This window comes from Lampetra fluviatilis, chromosome 22 (assembly GCF_964198595.1).
Source record: "Lampetra fluviatilis chromosome 22, kcLamFluv1.1, whole genome shotgun sequence".
Taxonomy (NCBI): domain Eukaryota; kingdom Metazoa; phylum Chordata; class Hyperoartia; order Petromyzontiformes; family Petromyzontidae; genus Lampetra; species Lampetra fluviatilis.
Window position 1 is genome coordinate 11151685 of NC_136296.1, and position 19678 is coordinate 11171362.

Sequence of the window (19678 nt, forward strand, 5' to 3'; positions counted from 1 at the left end):
CAGATCTTTCAAGGAGCTGTGAGCTTCTCGCACAATGCAGCCTGGACACACTTAGCATGGAACGTAGGCAGACCAGCCTGAATGTGTCAAGCTGGCACAGGTGTTCTTTTAAATGGACCCACGTTTTTCAAGATAAGAACCCAGACAGCTTCACAAGCCAGGCATCTTCCACACACCATTACACAGCCGATGAAAAGATAATGGAACTCAACTTATTTGCGGTGAGACCACTGCCAACCCGGAGCACACTGCTCAAGTATCTTTTCCAGCAACACACACATATGCCCGGCCGTCTTTATCTTCTCCTACCTCAGCAAGTGTTTATTACGTGGCCGAGTCGAACTAGGGGGAGACCTATGCCAGATTTAGACCACATGTAAGCATAGTTCGGGATCGAACCCAGCTTTCCAAGATTTTTCTCCTTTGGCAGCCACTCCTTTCTGAGTTTCACCCATCGAGCATTATTATCCTGTTAGCGATAAGCCCTGCCGAAGTCCGCTAACTTTCCTTTAGGAGCAGTCAATTCGATGTCTCGGACTGACATTTGTTCTAAGATCCATGCGTTTATTTTTCTGTCTCTCAGCCCGATTCGAGGCGTGCATTTTTCCATTTATTTTATCACTTCTGATCCTTTGTACCATGTATTGGTGAACGTATGATAATACACACACGGACACAATGGATACAGAAACATGAATTGAGATTATTCTGATTATTTTGCTGCTATAAATGTCCAAACGATGGACCAATGTATTGGGGCTATTCTTTGTGGCCAGGTCGCTTCTGAAAAACAAGTTCATACCTCAGTGGGCTTTGCCTGGTAGCACGGGGTGGTTTGGTTGTATTTGTATGCGTTTGGGTGATTTGTTTAACCTTTCTTGTACTTTGCACTGCTATCATGTGTTGTGTTGTTCGTTGTTGTAACGTTCGTACCCGCTCCTACTGGACATCTGTGAAAAAGAGCTTCATAGCTCATCGGATTCCTCCTCCTGCAGTATAAATAAATATTCTGATTCTGATATATGACTCTCGACAAAGTTACTTAAAGCAATGTGTGAAGATATTTTCCGAATATTTCATCGGAGACACAAAGGCACAAACATAGGATGAGAAAATGTTGCCCATCTCACTCACATTTACTGGTGGCATATTCACAACGGCAACCAATTGTACTGAACCACACGAGTCAATCGAAGCAATTTAATAAAGTTGGCTGCAAAGTTGGGCTCAAGACAAACATTAATAAAATGTAAGTTACGTGTGAATAAAATAATTCCAACTTGTAACGTGCCGCATTCGCTCGCTCTCGAAGAGAGAGAGAGAGGACGATCCAGAGGTGCGAGGAAGAACCACGCGCGAAGAGCGGGAAGGCAACAAATGGGTGTTTGCATGTGGGAGGAAACTCGAGCACCAGGAGAAAATCACACGCGTGCGAGGGGGCAATACTTTATCCCGCACGGATGGAACAGGTGGAGTGCAAATTTGTTTGCTGTATCGCCTGTTCCTGGCGAGCAAATGGTATGGCACCTCATCAACGTCCGCGAGATTGCAAGGAGTGCCTAGCCACCACCGCAGGGATAATAGGTTCGCAAAAATAAATGTAGATATTTTGTAGGAGGGAAGAAAAATATCAATAAAGACACACTTGAAAGTACGTCTACAGTACTTGGTACAAGCTTTGAAGGCGGACCAGGAGAAGAATGGTGAGATAGAAGGGCGAGCAAGAGCAGGTTGAATTGTTTTTGTGCGTCCAATAAAAAAACGGCTCTCAGTGCGTATTGACCGCTATGATTTGGATATGCGTTGTCTTAAATTTAAGTGAAGAAACAATTCCATCAGCAGCCATTGTTTACCTCTCAGGCCTGTCTATGCGTTTATAGTAATTAGATACTCGAAAGCAGGGGTGGGGAACCTTTTTTCTGCCAAGGGCCATTTGGATATTTATAACATCATTCGCGGGCCATACAAAATTATCAACTTAAAAATTAGCCCGTTATATTTGGTCAAACATTTAATTAACTCACCCTTAACGTGACGGCTGGAACTGCTTCTCTTTGGTGAGGCGTGTGATGTTAACTGGCATTGATGATGTTGCTACTCGCAACTGCTTTTCCAGGTTTGCTCCTAGATTTATTGAATTTCGAGTCCCGCCTGCGGTTGCCTTGGCAGGGCCAGACTCAAATGATTTCGCGGGCCTTGTACGGCCCGCGGACCGGACGTTCCCCACCTCTGCTCTAAAGAGTAATTCCTGCAGTCACGAAAGCTTCAAATCAAGTTGAGTATTTAGATAATTTGGCGGCTATAAATTGCCACATGATAAGCCCCTTCGTTGAGTTATAATTTGGTGTCAGGTCGCTACTGAAAAAAAAGCTAATAGCTCAATGAGCTTTACCTGCCAAGTTGAACAAAAACTTGTTCAGTTTAATTTTTTTAGTGATTTGCTTAGCTTTCTTATAAATTCTACTCGTATCGTGTGATTGTATTATTTGTTGTTGTAGTGTTCTGACGTGTCGCCTCTGGACATCTGTCAAAAAGAGGTTTATAGCTCATCGGATTCCTCCAATATAAAACATATTTTGATTCTCCGTGCTGTACCGTACAATATGACTTTAAGGCAGTGCTATTAAAAAAGTAACGTGTTGAGCCTCTGTTATGTGTGCTTGTGCGCTAGTGCCAACGGAGCAGCATCACCAAATAATGTGTTTCATTCTGCACCGGTTTTGACATTCACTTTTCATTCATCAACAGAGCGGTCATTTACGAATCGGTTTAACACGTAGGCTTTCGCGACCAATATAATCCATGATACAGGTGTTGCTGTACTAGTGACGAATTGGGCACGTTCTGTTCCCGTGGCAAACCTCCCTAATTGGTTGTGTCGGGTGGTGACGGGTTTAACAACACATTTATATTTACACGATCTAACCCTCCAAAAAAGACCTCTATTATGGATTTACGAATCGAAAGTGGGGGAGGGGCGGGGTTTCCGGGGGAATCGAGGGAGGGCGAAGAAAAGTGGGGGGAGGGGCTGGCCGGAAGGAGTGGGCGCTCCCGTCATGCCGTGCGCGGGAGAGATGTCGCTCGCCATGTTGGGAGCAGGGATGAGGGTGCGGCGGCCCTAAGCGATTGTCGGCGCGGCCGCCCACCGCCATCCGCCGGCATCGCGGGCTTCACAAGCCGTGAGTGCCCGCACCGACGGTCGATGCACGTCGGCGAGACACCGGCGATGCTCGCCGCGCCACCATTTCGTCGATGCGCGGTCACGAAGTGTTGTTGTAACATATTACTGTGGGGGGGGGGAAAGGAAAAAAAATGAAACGGCGGGCGCGGGAGGGCGAGCGGCCGCCCTCCATTCTCCTTCGCCCGTCGTCCTAATCCTTTCTCGCTTGTCGTTCGTCGACGCCGTTGCAGGCGCCCGGCGGGAAATGAGTATCCCGTGCGTGCTGGCGATGAACGAGACGACCTGGCAAGAGAGTCAGGCGGCGGTGGGGCCGGTGATAGTGGCCGCTCAGGGCGCCGTGGCCGGCCGCCCTCCTAGCCCGGCCCCCGTGCAGGCGCAAGCGGCGGCCGCGGCTGCTGCTGCGGCTGCGGCGGTTCAAGCCCAGGCACAGGCTCAAGCGGCCGCCTTCGCCGGGCGCTCCCAAGACGACGCGGCCGTGGGCTACTTCTTCCAGAGGCAGCACGGCGAGCAGCTGAGGGGAGCGACGACCTACGCGGGGAAGCACCGATGGCCCACAGGCGACGGGACTGGGCAGGTGATGGACGGGGTGAGGAGAGATGGCGGTGTTTGGGTGGATTTTGTGGGTGGTTGGTTGGTGACTTTTTGGTGGTTGCAGAGGGGAGGGGGGGTGCGAGATTGGTGGGGTTGGGTTGGAGGAGGGATTTGTGAAGGGTTGTGGTGGCTGGGGGGGGTGGTGGATTGTGGTTGATTTGCGGAGGGAGATGGTGGATGTGAGGTGGTTGGTGTCTAGTTCGAGTAGCGTGTTGTATGATTTATCGAGTAGCAAACGGGGGGCGAGGATTGTGTGTTTAAGGTGTGGTTTAAGGGTGATGAAAGTGGGGCCTGCTGGCGTGGTGTGGCGAAAATGGTGTTTTGGAGGTGTGAATAGTGGGTTGGTGGCCCATAGAGTCGTGTGTGTGTATCTGGCTGGTGTGCACCATGGTTAATGGAGAATGTTATATGCGATGTGACTTTGCCATTTGGTGCTTTTGGATAAAGGCATGATTGTCTGCGCCTTCGAGTTTACATTGCAGTATTGGCAGTCGGTGACGTTTTGTTGGCTTGCTTCAACAGCGTGGTATGAAATGACTCGCCCCCGCCATAGGAATGTGGAATTTGCACCACTGACTCAGGGCTGTATACAGATGAGCGTCTACTATTATACTGTTGTGAGCGAGACAAGTTTTGACATTTCCCTGTTCATTATATAGCCGCAACCTATTTCCACTCCCCTTCCCCCTCTTGAACCACGTGTCTTTGTTGTAGCGTGCAAGAAAAAGATGGTAAGGCCTTTAAGTTTGTTTTAGGTCCCAACGCATTCCACAGGTCAGCGTTGCCTTTGGGTTTGTCTGCGACTTGATGAGTGGGGTTATCTGTTACTCAATAGCTACCAATCGGTAACCGTTAACGTGCTAATTAAAACATCTTGTAATCAGAAACAATGCATTTAACTCATCAGTTCTCATGGTGTAGAGCGCAATTTTCAAATGTCACCCACTGTCTGGCCTCTAAAGGACTATAGACCCTATCATGTTTCCTTTTAAGGCAGCGTCATTGACGAATGTCTGAGTTGTTTTGTGACTTAAAAATAATAGTGTTTGGGTTGTCTCTCAACAGTTTGAGATGACAGTGCTGGCTTTAGAGGGTTGCCGGCGTAGTTTCGCTCATTGCTAAGTTGGCTGATGCCACAGTTGTCCTGTTGAGCCTTTCAAATGACTGTGCAGTGAAGGGCAGCCATTGCTATTGTCCTACAAGCAAAGTAGGCTTTCACGATCTCCCCCACCCCCCTACCTCTTTTCTTTTTCCCCCGTGCCTTTCTTGTGATTGCTCAGAGCCGTAGTGGCCGTTACGTTTCACGTTTAGACATTGGGACGGGCCACAGGTGAGGAGAGAAGGGGAGGGAGGGAGTCCTCTGGAAAGTTCGCCCTACGACACGGACGACGTTTCGTTGGGTTTCGAGTGCGTCATGGGGGGGGAATTGTGAGATCGAAATTGCAACGCGCCTGGTTCGGCCTCTCGCTTTGCAAACAACAAGTCAGCGACCGTCTCTCCCCTCCTCCTCCCCACTCCACCCCACCCCCCTCGGCCCTCTTTCCTGTATTCTCCCATGCCTTTGTTGTGACTGCATTAAGAGGTGGCCCTTACATTTTTGTTTTACTCGCCAGCACGAGTGGGCTGCCCCGTATTGATTTTTGTAGGCTTTCTCTAATTCTGGTTCCCACGGCCCAGTCCTTTGGCTCTGCTCTCTGCATTTCCCCCCCCCACCTTTATTAACATGCGAATCGCATTGTTGTCCATCTGTTGATCAGTAACAGTGTAAAAAAAACCTGTGTTGTGGTAAAGTATGAGTACTGCAGTTTGAGAAACACATGACCATTGACCACATTTACACAAACGTCTACCCCTTGTGTTTTCCTCTTTATCTTGGAAAACTACGAGATGTTCGTTTTTTATTTATGTTTTAGACAGAGGGAGGGGGGGTTACAAGACCCTGACCCCCCCCCCACCTCAGCTAGCTCAGTTCACTTCATAAATCTGACCAAGTTGTCGGCACATTCTGCTTTGGAAGCCGAGGTGAATGAGGAGAACCCACTATCAGTCCCTCGGGGACCTTGATCCTTTATTGAGGTCACCCGTTGGTAGCTCCTTGTCTCGGGGTGCGCGCTGTCTGCCGACAGCCTTTTTCCAAACCAGAGCAGCGCAAAAGAGGCCAGGGCTCAAAGGCCGTGTGCCAGCCCCCACCCCCCTATGCCCCGGCCGGCGGAGTAATGGGGCCGCAGATAAGTGTGGCGGCGGCCTTCGTGGGAAGGGCCTCGGGTGCTTTAAAAGTTTAACGGAGACAAAGAAAACCACCCCCCTGCCCTGAAGATGGCAAACCCCTCCCCCCTGTGTGCCCTCCTGCTGTCCTAAACCACCCCCTCCCCTGGCCCCATGCGAAAGCTGAACATTCTCAAGTTTCTATCCTTTGTTGTGTGTGTTTCAACTTTGAGCAGAAAAAAAACACGTATTACTGTTATGCAGTGAGGCGATAATGAATGGTTGTGTAAAGGTCCCATGTCTTTTTTTTATGAAGCGACGGGCTCGGTGCGGCTGGTAAGGATACGCGCGTGCGCGCACTTGCGTGTGCTTGCGTGTGTCAGTTGTGATCCATTGTTGCGCGTTCATTGTTGAAAATCCTCGATTGCTTGGAGCGTGTGTGTGTATTGTGTCCCCCCTTGTGTTGAAGCGCATCGTGTGCAGCGAGTCGCTTCTGCAAAGTAATTGTTTTTGTTTTGTTTTTCATACAGTGCGCTTTTCCAGTGTCGTGCTTGCCAGTGGTAAGTCATTCTTGTAACTTGTCCTATTTCAAACCCTTATTGACTTGCGTTTTCGCGGTGACGGCCGCATTTAACGACGATCGTTTTTTCGGCTGTGATGGGTGATGTCATTTGCGGTTAGCAAGTAATTGTACGTTGTTAAATCGGTGGCCATTTGCATAGTCCTGGGTGGTTGGGTATCTTCCCACAGCCTCTAATGTTAAACAGCACAACACGAGAAATTAAATCGGTTACTTGCGGTGTTTTATGCAATGTCACATACACTGTTGTTATGTTAACATGTCTGATGTCATTGTCAGTTGAAAGTATAATGTAAACATTGGTTGTCTGTTGTCGTGGTTGTCTCTGCATCTGCGAGTGTCAGTGTGCTCACTGGCAAAAGTTTTATTTAGTCCTTTAGACAAGTTTTATTGTAAAGTTGTTTCACGGTTAGTCACCGCCTAATGTAATGCTTGCTGCTTGTTAGAGATATCCTATTGTTTGAGCTGTGCTCCAAAGGCGAAGTACACATGTGTTATGTCAGTTATTACTAATTAAAATTGCCACCTGTGTGTTGGCACCACACGGTTGTCACGGCTCAAACGGTATGAATAAAGCTAACCCAAAATAACAATTTAAAATTTAATCCCAAGGATTTCTAAACTCACATTTCTTTGCAACTGGAATGAGTTAAATATTTGTGCCAGTGGGAAGTCGGCATGTTACATAACAGGGTAAGTGGAGGCATTATGACTGCTTTTTCAAAATGTCCCCCCCCCCCCATTCGCTGTGTAACCTATGGTCGACACGTGCACACATTTTGTTTGGATGGCTGCTTTGGCAGTTGTGGCGGGGTGGTGAGCCGCCTGTTGGATAGTGGTGCCCATTTCATGGGTCGTCATTGCTTTGGTGGGGGGCAGTGGAGATGTCTTCAAGTTTTTCAGGGCCAAGGGAATTGCTTAACAACAAAAAAAAACGTGGTAATTGCTGTCCGTACCCTTCAATGTTGCAAAGGTTGGTTTGTGCCCCAGGAGGTTGCCTGGCTGGTTGCTCGTGAATGCGGACGTATCACTTGTAGATCTTTTAGTTTACAAATGTCACGAGAATTTCGGTTCTTCTATAAGTCCCCTCCACTGTGGAGATGAGTCTAAAATTGCTAATTTTAGTTTGTTTTGTCACAATGTAAATGAGTTTTACCGTACTTTGAAGGGTGTGCTGTAAAGAACTTTTTTTAGCATGGGCAATAAACCATTTCCAAATACAAAGTTACAAAAGTAAAAATGTGGAGTACGGCCCTACTCGGCTCGCCACTATCCTCTCCAATCCCATGGCAGGCATGAGCCACTAGAGGCAAGTTTACATCACCAATTTTCCCCATGCATCATTACCGCCATGCGATTTTTCCATTAAAGCGTCCTGTGCTACCCATGGCCACCTTTAAAGTGCTTACAAGGGGAAAGAGGAAAGGGGAAGGAAAAAAATTGTTGGCAGCTGCGAATGGACATGCGTGCCGCCGCGTGTCTGTGCCATGACGGGAGCGAGAGACGCTCGGCACGTGAGCTCACTAACATCGGACGCCCCGTTGCTCCGTCTTGAAAGCGGGGCGACACCGGTGGTCACAGCGCATGCCAGAGGTGGCGTTTGCCTCTCGAGTCCATACCAACGGCGGCCAGGGCTTGTTTAGAGTAGGGCTACGCGGAAAAATTCCAAGTATCCGCGCCGTTGTAATAACAAGACTTGGTTACTGATTATTGCATGTGCATTTATGGCAGTTTTTCCTCCCAACGTGTCATGAGTGTAAGCTGGGGTGCTGTTTAGGTGGGTTTATATGCTCGGGGATCTAAGGATAGGGGTATTGTGCCATCTATTTGAACTTAAGTCTAAATAATGTATGAATGCCTCCTATTCATTTACTGAAATGGAATTGAGTCACAAGTTTTTTTCCGGACCTTTCTGTCTTGGGATGTTTGGTCAACTGCATTAATGAGCCGGTTGGCATTTGGGAATAAATCATTATACCAGGAGATCAGCACAGATGCATGCAAGAAAACCATTGTTTTCATACCATCTCCTGGCCACCTCTCAGTCAGCTGAAGCCTAGAGCAATTGCTAGTCCCCTGACAGTCTCCCATCAAAGTCACAATAAGGCTCAAGTCTGTTTACCTTTAGATCTGATGAGGTTGGGTGCGTTCAGAGTGATTGGCTGATTGGAAAAAGTTGGCCAGTGTTGTGCCTGGGCAGTACTTGCAGAGACAAGAACCCACCAGTTCATCATCAACGCTACTGCCGCATTTAAGTTTTGATGACCGCGTTATTTGAGAAATGACCTTGTTTTGGGGTGGCCTGGTGCTCTTGGATGCTAAAACGGTATCAGAAAACCGAGGCAGCACCTATGAAGCCCTGGGTTCAAATCTGAATTTCAGCAACCTGCGATTAAACCCCATTCTGAACGTAGCGAGTTGATCGTCTCAGCTCGGTCACCATGGATGCTAAATGAAAAACAATCATCTTACTTTATTAAGCTTATTCTGGCCCTGATAATTAAAATAAATATAGTTTTATGGAAATGCAATGAACACAATATAAAAGTGTGTCCCTTAGTGCCTGTGGATAAGAGGCTTGCCTCTGACGCAGAAGCAGTACAGTCGGTGCTTGTTGCGAGTGGTCTGAATGGAAATTAATTTTGTCTCGTGACTTGATGCCAAAAGCACAATTGCAACATAAAGAGCAAGAACATGGTTCACAGCAAAACTGCGGACCAGGTAGCGTAGTGCGCCGCAACACTTCTATCGCTCGGCTTGATGGATGTGATCTCCCTTGTGTTGGCACCACCCCGCCACTCGCTGGTGTGCACATCTGTTTAAGGCACAGCGGGCATAAGGTGCCCAAGTAAGCGATGTTTCCTGGGTGCTGTTTGCGTGGTACAGTAGAGCGAGGTGAAACTTAAAAAAAAGAAATTGCCCGCTCGTGCTCTCGTCCGTCCGCAGGTCTTAATGTGCAGTTGCCTTAGATACGTGCACAAACACTCGGCCCGGTTGGAAGCACTTCTGTGTTGTTGGGACACGAATTCGCACACGTTGCGACGAGGGCTCCGGCACAATTGTTTAATCGTCAATTTGTGCTCAGACGTACAAATGTTTTCATTTATAAGTAGAGACAACATTGATTGCCCTTGAATGCCGTGTTCACCATCACGTGTTGTGACGTGAAAATATGTTTATGCAAGGTGCGGCTTAATTGTGTAGCCGAAGAAAGTTATCGTTTTCAAGCCTACAAAATGTTCCAAAACTAATGAATACAATGTCTGTTCAGCTTTAGCAGCACCCTCTTACATTTCAAAACGTTCATTTGCACCATTGAGTGAAAATGCAACAAAAAAACAGAAAAAATATCCTGAATGGGTCATCGTGATTTTGTGCACAAGCCTTATATTCTATAGCCAATTGTAATGCACGTGTCTTTTAAATTGTCATGTTACAGTCGTGACTTTTTTATGATAACCTTCGAAATATAATAGGGCTCATTAATAACTCCATATTTGCCAATGGGGCTGATGAAATTGGACGTTATTTTCTGCTATAGTCACTCAGGAGTGTTGGGTATGGAATTCAGAATGTTATGATTTGCCTCCACCAAAGCGATTTCATGGTTCGTCACGTTTCAGTGTGATAATGCGATTTAGTAATCAATCCTTGTTTGTACTTGTTTATATTATCTGTAATGTCTTGTTACATTTAGCTCGGAGGATCATTAGCATACAGTTTCAGCTTGTGCTCGTGCCACTACTAGACTGGGAAAGGGGATGTCTTGGGAAGGCCTTCATCCAGGAGCTTTCATTGGCTGGTGACATGTATCGTCGGTGTATCAATCAATGTAAATGTACTACTGATTTCTATTGGATTTAAGAGCCACGAATAAATGTGTACTGCTATCAATGTAAACTAATATTTACATTTGACCAGTTAAGGCCCACTGAGCTATGTAGCTCTTTTTCAGAAACGACCTGGTCACAACTGATAGCTCAACGAGAAGTGGCGTATGTGGAAATTTATAGCAGCCAAATACTCTGAACGCATCTTGATTTTAAAGCTGGAGGGGAAAAACGGGGGGGTCCGGAGAAAAATCCACAAGGCCTCTGGGAGAACACGCAAACTCCAAATATACAGGCGTCAAGGCCGGGATGGAACCCACGACCTCCTGTATACCAGGCGAAGTAGATAATTCCCCACCGTGGTGTTCCCCACATGTACTGTAATTACAAGAATAGCGTGGTGCACAGCTGCTAAATAATTCGTACACTAAAGTGGGGGGAGGAGGGGAGAGGGGTGGGGGGGAGGGTGTACCCCCTTCAGTGCTTAAACACTGCTTTTGGTTGGGCGCTGCTAAAAGCAGCAATTTTAAACTGTTCTAACTGAGCAATCAAACAGCTAGCAAAGGCCCCTTTTACTGGTGCTAATTGAAATACACTTTAATTAGTCTTTTTCTCACCACACTGTTGGATTTGCACATCTGCCTGGCAAAGAAACCATACCGTGTTTAGTGTGCAAAGCATTGCCGCATCTGCCATGGTGCGAACACGGACTGCAATGTTAGCCAATCTTGTGTTTACTTCCTCATTTGAAGTTGAGGTCTGGTGAGGGTATTGTGACTCTGGGCCAGAGCTTCCAAAACATTAAACATTAGAGACAACAAAAATGGTCTCTACAGCCATTGTCTTGGCATGTTTATTGCATGAGAAGCAATGCTTCACTCCATCTTCACTTAAAGATGATTGAGAGAATACATTGATTGGGTTTCTAGTTTTACTTTTTTATTTGAATTAGGATGTATACAAATGTACACTATGAAAGGAAACATCCTATTTCGCAATGTGCAAGTCTTTTATATTTTGTATAATAAATGCATTCAAAACCTAGTGAATGTCAACTGACATGCCATTTCTACCAGGCATTTCATTTACAGACTGTTATAATAAGAATGTTATTGCAAAGTAAATATATAAATAGCACACGATGCCAGTAGTCACTTGATAATTATTCAGTGCTTCGGAAAACTCTGTTGCAGAACCCATTTTAAGCGCAATGGAAATCCTGTCATTGTTAAACGATCATAGTTTATTGTTTCTTTTCAGTGAAAGTGTAAAACCCAATGTGTTTTATTCTGTCTGTTGGCACCGATATTGCTCTAATCAATTTTATTGTATACTATTGGTTTCCAACTGCTACTGCAGAGCCAAATCAACCAAAATGCAATGCGTAATATAGTATAGTTTTATCCATTAGTCTTATGCATATTCTGAATTTTATGTGCGATTAATTAACTCATTTGCTCAAGTGCCTCAAATAGGTATATGCAATATGATCATTCTCAGACATGCATCTTTAGGGAAATGTATCACATTCGAGTAAAATTAGCCCTCCAAATGACAATTCCTGAGAGATGCTTTGGAATTCAGTGCAATTGAATTGTTGGCAGTTCCTTTTATAGGTGTAAGGTTTTCAATAACTGTTATTTGGGTGGCTAATTATTCATCTGTTCATTGAGGAACATAATTTTTAAGTTCAAGATGCATGCGTCGGATAGATTTGTTTTTTTATTCCTTTACGTGTTGTTTGTAACGGGTTCACGTGACCTCTCCACCCACTGTAGGCTGCTACTTTGCAAAGCTAAAAACGAAACCATTCTTGTGTTGAATCGTGACCATGACTCAAAGGAGGGTGACTCTTGCACCGAAAAAAGAGTTGCATACCTCAGTGGGTAAAAAAATAGAATAGATGGAGCGATGATTATCAGCTCGTGTGCAGATGCTTCATGGATTGCTACATCACAGTACAGTGGGAGATGGTGACGACTCTGAGGCCTTCATCCAGCTGTGGATTGACCATGGTTGACGATAGCGAATTCTTGTAGGCAATGAATGTTTACGTGTCATATTCCAACTGGCTGCTCATCCAAGGGAATTGTAGGTAATTTGGACAATGAGCTTAAAACCCGACTTGCTCGCCCACGACAATTTTATAACTCCCAAACACAATGTTAATCCAAAGTATTTATCGTACTTATTAATTTCGCTGAAGACAATGGGCCACGTTAGATGTCCCACATACAGGTGGTGCTTTGTAACACAATAAATAGGTGTCGGTTTTGTTGCCAGATAAAAGGGTAAAAAAACAATTATCATATTTTGCTGCTGGCAAAGGAGGTTCCAATGGTGTAACTGTTCCCCTTGTTGCATTTTATCTCCGAGGTCAACACAACGACCGTTGTGCGCGTCACCACGGTCGTGTTCTTAAAGCCATTCAGTTTTGAGTTGTGATATAAAAAAATATATATTTTTTATTCAACTGATGATGCAGAAAGCATTTCTGAGACAACTTGCTTTTTTTTGCAACTCACATTACATGGGCCGTATTGTCTGCTGTTGACATGCCTTTCCCACTGTACCCATCCGTGGCAAAGCCCAAACCAATTTGAAGGCCTGCCCCAGCTCGGTGCAACCTTTACGCTTTTTGTTTATTAAAACTGAGCCGTCATGAATCAAAGTGAAAATCTGGTGCTACAGGTTTTTTTTGCGGACATGAAAGGGAAGAACATGCTCTTTCCGTCGGGTGGTTTTTTAGCCCCCCCCCCCCTCTAAAGTTTAAAACTTGCGTTTCTATCAACATTTCAGTTTCGCCCGTCGTTTTTATATTTATGAGCATCCATTGTATTATAGAGTTTACTTTGTGGAGGTGTTTTTACAAAGTGTGCTTTCACAGCAGAAAAGAATGTGCTAAATATTTGCAAATGTATCCTTTTTGATGCTAACAGTAAGTATTTGTAGGATTCTTTTCTGGTTTGACAAATAAAAAACAACACGATGTAATTGTATTAAATAATAAATGTCCTTTTGAACTGTGCCCAGCTGTCCCACACTAGCGCCCGCGCCACCGCTACCATTGTGCGCAGTGGTGGGGCTGAAGGGCTGGCACAGTTGCACGCTTGATTGAGCAGCAGCACACATTTTTGGTGGGGTGGGGGGCTATGCCGGTTGGACGTCTGCCACCGTGCCTCCCTGCCCCCTTTACATCCAGACCCCCTCCCACCACCACCGCCCCCCTCCTGACAGCCACTGTTTATTTAATTCACATTTCCACTCCAAACATCTCGCCAACATCCTGTTTTGTTTAACCCCCAGACTTACACTAGCCCTGTCGCGGAATTTTCGGTGCGGCAAAACGGCAGGTCGCCGCCGCCGCCCCGACTTGACGCATGAGCTACGGCGGGAGAGGGGGACACACACACGAACAGCGGTGTTTGCTTTCTCATGGCCTGTAATGGTGTGGCGTGCACGGCTGTGAATCCAGGGCTTTATAGAGGCAAGGATACGTGGATTGTGCAGAGAATTTGGGGGCTGACCGGGAGATAGCGGAAACGGCAAGTGGATTTGCGAGCTCGCCTTGTGATGGTTGGCAACGCGCACGGTGCGGGAGAAGTTCTACATACATACGTGGAATCTTTTGTGCGTTATCCCCATCACATGGGTCTTCTCTGGGAACCCACTCCGGTTTTCTTCCTGCATGCAAAGTACTTATATTGGTTTTGCTTAAATATTCTAATGCAGAACCTGGCTGGGGTTTTCCCCCCGATAAAACAAAATTTACATATCGTGTTGTAGATTCGGTACTTGCGTCCATCTTATACGCATTAAAAACTAATTTGCTTCTTGGAAGGTTTTTTTCCCCTTGTCGAATATATTACATACGTTGCCTGTGCTGTGGCAGAGGGAATGCACTGTCTGCACTCTCAATGGGGATACTCATTTATCTGGGGGAACCAAAGTGCAGGGGGGAAATATTCCAGTGAATAATCATGTTTTAATTAATATTTAAAGCTGTGTTCGCCTTTGACCCACAGGCGTTGGTTGCGTCATTTCAAACGGCAGGAGTTACCCTGTAACTTCCAGTGTGGGCTCCGTTGTGATATGATATTCAACAGCATTTTATGAATTTCGCTTTGGGTTCGCTACACTTATTGGTTGCCGAATACTGAGTAAATGGATCATGAAACGCCAAAATTTGTATTTTTTAAACCGTTCAAAGTCTACAGGGGAACTGCTCGGCATGTATCAATGCACCCCGTCTCATTTGGATAGTTTTTTTCACAATTAGCCTCATTGTAACTTTAGTAGTGTATATAATGTATTTAAAATGATCAATAATCATCACAATTTTAAATCAATGTAGTTTCTTTGCATGCCTCGAAAAAATCTTCAGTTTTTAGTTTCTCTTAACTTCTAGCCTGTTGTGTTCTGTGTTTACCTTCCGCTTAAAACATTGTCTTCCATTGCTATGAATGTGTGCAAGCTGGTTTGGTTATCATCTTTCACTTTTTAAGGGATAGGCTTTGTTGAGCATTGTGTGTGGGGCGGGTTAAGGGCGTTGTGTTTTTACAGTGTCAATGCTGTGTTTTTCTTTCAAGTGTCACAATTGAACCAACATTCTTTTCTGCTCTCCAATGTTTTGCTCATGGTCAGGTAGTCTCGAACCTCAAAGGTCCACGTGGTTAAGCGGTAGACAAAGATTCATCGATTATTTAGATTCGTGCGCATGAATAACATGCATCAATTCGTACACCCGAGAATCGATTGTTTAAAATTCGTGTACATTTTATTGCGAATAATGTCATTAGTTTGGTTGGTTCGTGTGTGCAGGAGTCTGTTGTTTCTTGTATTTGTTTATACATTGCCACTAGGTTTAGACAAATATCGATTCTGCATGTATCATGTTAAAAGCACATCTTCTGTCCTCTAACAACATGCTCATATGTGATGTGTGCAAGTTAAAACACCAAATTAAGAAGTTTGTTTTGAACTGCTTTGAATGGATTTGTTTCTCCACTTTTTCATGGCTCAACTTGTGACTAAGGTTGATATTTTATTTTTATGAAGAACTCGGTGACGCCTTTCCATCCGCATCCTCCGATATTTTATAACGAATCCACTTGGTGGTTGCAAATGCACCGACTCCGAATATTGTTTAGTGCTTGTAGCGTTGAATTGCCAAAGTTATGCAGCCTTTTGTGGTGCCAAGTGCAAGTAAAATAAATGTCAGCTGTCACATTGGTACACTCAAGTCAGCAGTGTCAGCCTTAATCAACTTTCACCAGCTGGGGGCTCCCCTCCTTGCTTGATTCCAGTTAAACGCGGAAACATTTTAACTTTTCTTCAGACACTTTTAACAGCACAGTGCTCAACGGGGGGGGGGGGGGGGTGGTGTGTACTTCGTTTTCCAATTTGCTTAGTCAATCCTCCGGTAGGGACAAGTTCCAAAAATTAGCCAGCGCCTCTAAATGTGTTGTCCTACACTGACAACGGGACGGGCGGCGGGGGGCATGTGACGTAAAGAAAACCACAGCTGCACGGGTGTCGCGTTGCACCCTCGACTTGCGGCGGTGCGAGTGTTCTTGCCTCCGATTGGCAGGCAGGCACTTCGGCCAGTACGTGTTGGGACTTGACCCGCCTCTGTCCCCTCCTTCCCCACCGCAGCAACAGCTGAGGCCTGGCTAACAGGACGTGCGCCTGCGGTGTGTGCGCCTGCGGTGTGTGCGCCTGCGGTGTGTGCGCCTGCGGTGTGTGCGCCTGCGGTGTGTGCGCCTGCGGTGTGTGCGCCTGCGGTGTGTGCGCCTGCGGTGTGTGCGCCTGCGGTGTGTGCGCCTGCGGTGTGTGCGCCTGCGGTGTGTGCGCCTGCGGTGTGTGCGCCTGCGGTGTGTGCGCCTGCCGGCCTCACCTCCAATTAGCACGCTTGGCTACGTACGGTGCGAAAGACGTTTTCAACATGCGTAGCTCGTGTACCCCTGAGATGTTCAATTCACGAGTGGGGTTGCTACGCATTACTAGACCCTGTCGCAGCTCATTACTTATTGGTATTTTAAGCGTCTGCCCACCGCTGAAACTAGTATACACTTAACAACCACACTCCCAGTGGTTCAATGGATTGTTATAATTTGGGGGTGAGGTTATATTAAAAAAGAAAATATATATTGTCCCGTTTTTACTGGCTCGTATTGGGGTTTATTGTGTCTTTATTTTTTTTACTTCATTAACCTGCAATGTACTATATGATATCCTTGTAATAGGATTTGTATAACTTTTTAAGTTATTAATTCTCTCATGCACGACTCAATATAGTGAGGAGCCGAATCGATTTTCATTCATAAAGCAATGCATCACGATGTCAAGTTAATGTACAGCAGCTAATCACAATGATTGATTTGTTACAATTTATGCTACGCTTGAACGCTTTTATACGTTGGTGTTGGTATCCGCAGGACTCTTAATATCTTAAACTTACCCAATTCCCTATGTCCCACGGTGATGGAGTGCAATGTTTAGCCTATTTGAACAACCAACTACAGAGAGAGAAATATAATTTTTCAATCAAATCTTTATCTTGATTTGCAACGTGTCATTGAATCATGGATGGGTGAATTGTTAAATCCTGTTAACTAGACGGATAATGATTCCACCACCCCCACCAAACAAAAATCTATCGATTGATCTCTTTTTTGGCTTCGTGGTGCATTTGTAATCAAGTGTTATGACAAATACAAAATAGGGTGCCACAAATATGCTATTAAAAAAATAGGAAAACTATGATTCTAACGTGCATGACTCAATGTATATATCTAGAGCGTGATATTCACGAATATATGGTGAATAGTGACATGTCTGCCGCTCAGCTAGGCAATGGTTTTCAACTTTTTTCTGTATAGTGGGCTTCCAAATCATAACCACTGCTCCTCCGGCTTCAGTCCCTGTCCCCCTACCCATGTTACTACGACCACAACAAAGCAGAATGATCACAAGTCCATGCCTCCCAGTCATTGTGGTGTTCATAAGGCATTTGGTTAATGTTGCAGTGCCACTGATGTTCCCTACGCTTCTTGAAACTTCTCCTGCACTCAACCAATGCCGTAGCTTGCGAACCCCCCCCCCCACTCCTTGAAAGGCTTTGGCATCCCCCCCACCACCACCCATGGGTTGAGAAACCACTGACCTAATGCATGCACCTGGCATGTAGTAACGCCATGTTATCTCTGGGCCATTGACCAGTGTTTGTTGAGTGTCCTGCGTCGGAGAGACCTTCGCCGTTAATAACGTTCGACTGTATTTTTATTTGGGGGGGGGTCGAGAGCAAACTTTGACCAGCATGCCTACGTGTGCCTGTGCTATGCAGGTCAGAGGATAAGGTAACCGTTGAAGTGACTCGATTGTGCTAAAAAATGTCACAGCAACGACACGGCACTGTTTTGGCTGGCACCAGTGTTTTACGGCCAGGCATTGAGGTGCATTCTTTAATTATATATTTCCAATTTGCCCTGGATGTTCTTGATCGTATTGGATTTTGGAAGAATAAGCAGGTTGATATCGATAGTATTTGAATGGAAGACTACCTAGCAAGGTCAGGTGGTGGAGGCCTGGGCTGTGAGTTGGACATAAAATAGGTAAAGGTTCCAAAATTCTGCAGCAAAGACTTGGTGTAAAAAAAAATATGCCGTGTAACCCACTGTATGAACTGCACTAGTTGTGTTGGTGGTCAGAAAATAACGAGTTACATTTTTCCATAACTTTTCAGCTATTTTCACGGTGGCGCAGTTTGGCCGAACTATTGCAAAACGGTTTCCGCTCTTAATTGTACTCGAGTGATAGCCTTTGATTTTATAATGGCCGACAAAATTAAGACTTACTGAAGGGCATGTGGTGTTTTGGCACCAAAGTTGAAGGAACGGCTTACCCAGAAATCTTATGAATGCACCCACAATGAATCAATTTAACACGACAGTAAATACAATTTTTTTAGATTGGGTATGAAGTAGACAAAAAAGTCATCTCAAGCGCAGTTTAGCCTTTCGACTTTTAATGTCGTCTCATTTGTCCGTGTCTATCGTCTAGACTGAAACTTTTCCACATTTAATTTGGTCTCCGATCACTTACTGCGTGATTTTTTTTTTACTGAAATACTTCTTTGTTCTGGTGCCCATGAGTGAGATGCACAGCATGATGCTTTTATCTAGTAGTAGATTATTGAGCTTTATAATTTCTTAATGCAATACCCTGTAGTCACTAAAGATGCCACATTTTTATTGGTTAAAAGTATAGATTCTTGAATCAAATTGCCACGTTAATTTGTGTCCGTTCAATTAATTGCAATGGGGGCACATCATCTTGTGCTTATCCACGTCCAATTTGTGCTCATGCGTAAACAGTTTTAGGTCTTGTTGCTCTACCAGTGTCAATGCCACATTCAGGCTCCGAGTCTAAACAGGCCCGGTGATACCTTGCTAGAAATACACATTGGGGTGGTGTCCTTCTAAGCCACTGGTGGAAAATCCACATTCCTATGACAGGGGAGAGTCTCCGTAGGAAAACCACTGTTCACTCCTCTACAAAGAAGTATTCTTATTGACCCTGGAGAGGTGATGGGCCGAATCGACTCCCAACCAGGATTAGAACTCACAAACTTCTGATTGCGAGCCCCTCACTATCGCCAAGCCACCTAACCAGTTAGGCGTTCAGCTTTTGCTTTGGCTATACGGGAAACTGTTTTTCTCCACCGATGGTTATTTCTCCACTGGACACTTTATTCCTCTAAGAAAACAAGCCCGAGGTGCATCGTCCCTTGGACGCTGCTGGTGCTCATAGGCGACAAGGCGCTAGTAGTGCACCTCGAGCAACACCGCGGCCTGTAGATTTCAGCATGCGAGTAGATGGTCGACTAGAGTTTGGAGGCACTGATAACAGTTTTACGAAGCAGGATTTGTTGCATTTGGAATGACTGTCGTTAGTGGCTGCAGACAGTTTGTGAGACTCCCTAACCTGCTGGGGTGTTGAGGGGATGGCAGTACCTAATAGGTGGGTTTGTGAACTCATCTCTACAGCCCTTTGGAGTGTTGTTTCGTTTTCATGGGGTTTACTCAGTCAGTGGTTGTCAGCCACACTGCAAACTACTTCTTAAACAAGAACACTGTTCAAACATCCCGTTACAGGACCCTCCTTAAAGATTGTATTGACTCGATGAGCTTTTTGCTGGATAAATAAGATGTTATTTAAAAATCTACTCTGCGTGCCATAGAGAGCATGAGCGTTTGATGCTGACGCGAGGCGGGTTAATACACACAACGT

At 45.5% G+C, this 19678-nt stretch overlaps 1 protein-coding gene across 12 annotated transcripts in view; it reads left to right on the top strand.

Moving 5' to 3' along the window:
• Positions 1-3040: 3040 nt before the first annotated feature.
• LOC144938535 (pumilio homolog 2-like) overlaps positions 3041-19678 on the top strand; it is a 39124-nt gene continuing 22486 nt past the window's right edge. For 4 of the 12 annotated variants that reach the window (XM_078866439.1, XM_078866437.1, XM_078866447.1 and 1 more), the window contains exons 1-3: positions 3041-3179; positions 3412-3767; positions 6508-6537. In XM_078866439.1, the coding sequence (XP_078722565.1) occupies positions 3426-3767; positions 6508-6537 (372 nt within the window). In that variant the 5' untranslated portion in view covers positions 3041-3179; positions 3412-3425. The remainder of the gene's footprint in view (positions 3180-3411; positions 3768-6507; positions 6538-19678) is intronic. The other 8 variants (XM_078866449.1, XM_078866445.1, XM_078866448.1 and 5 more) reach the window with 3 other exon arrangements.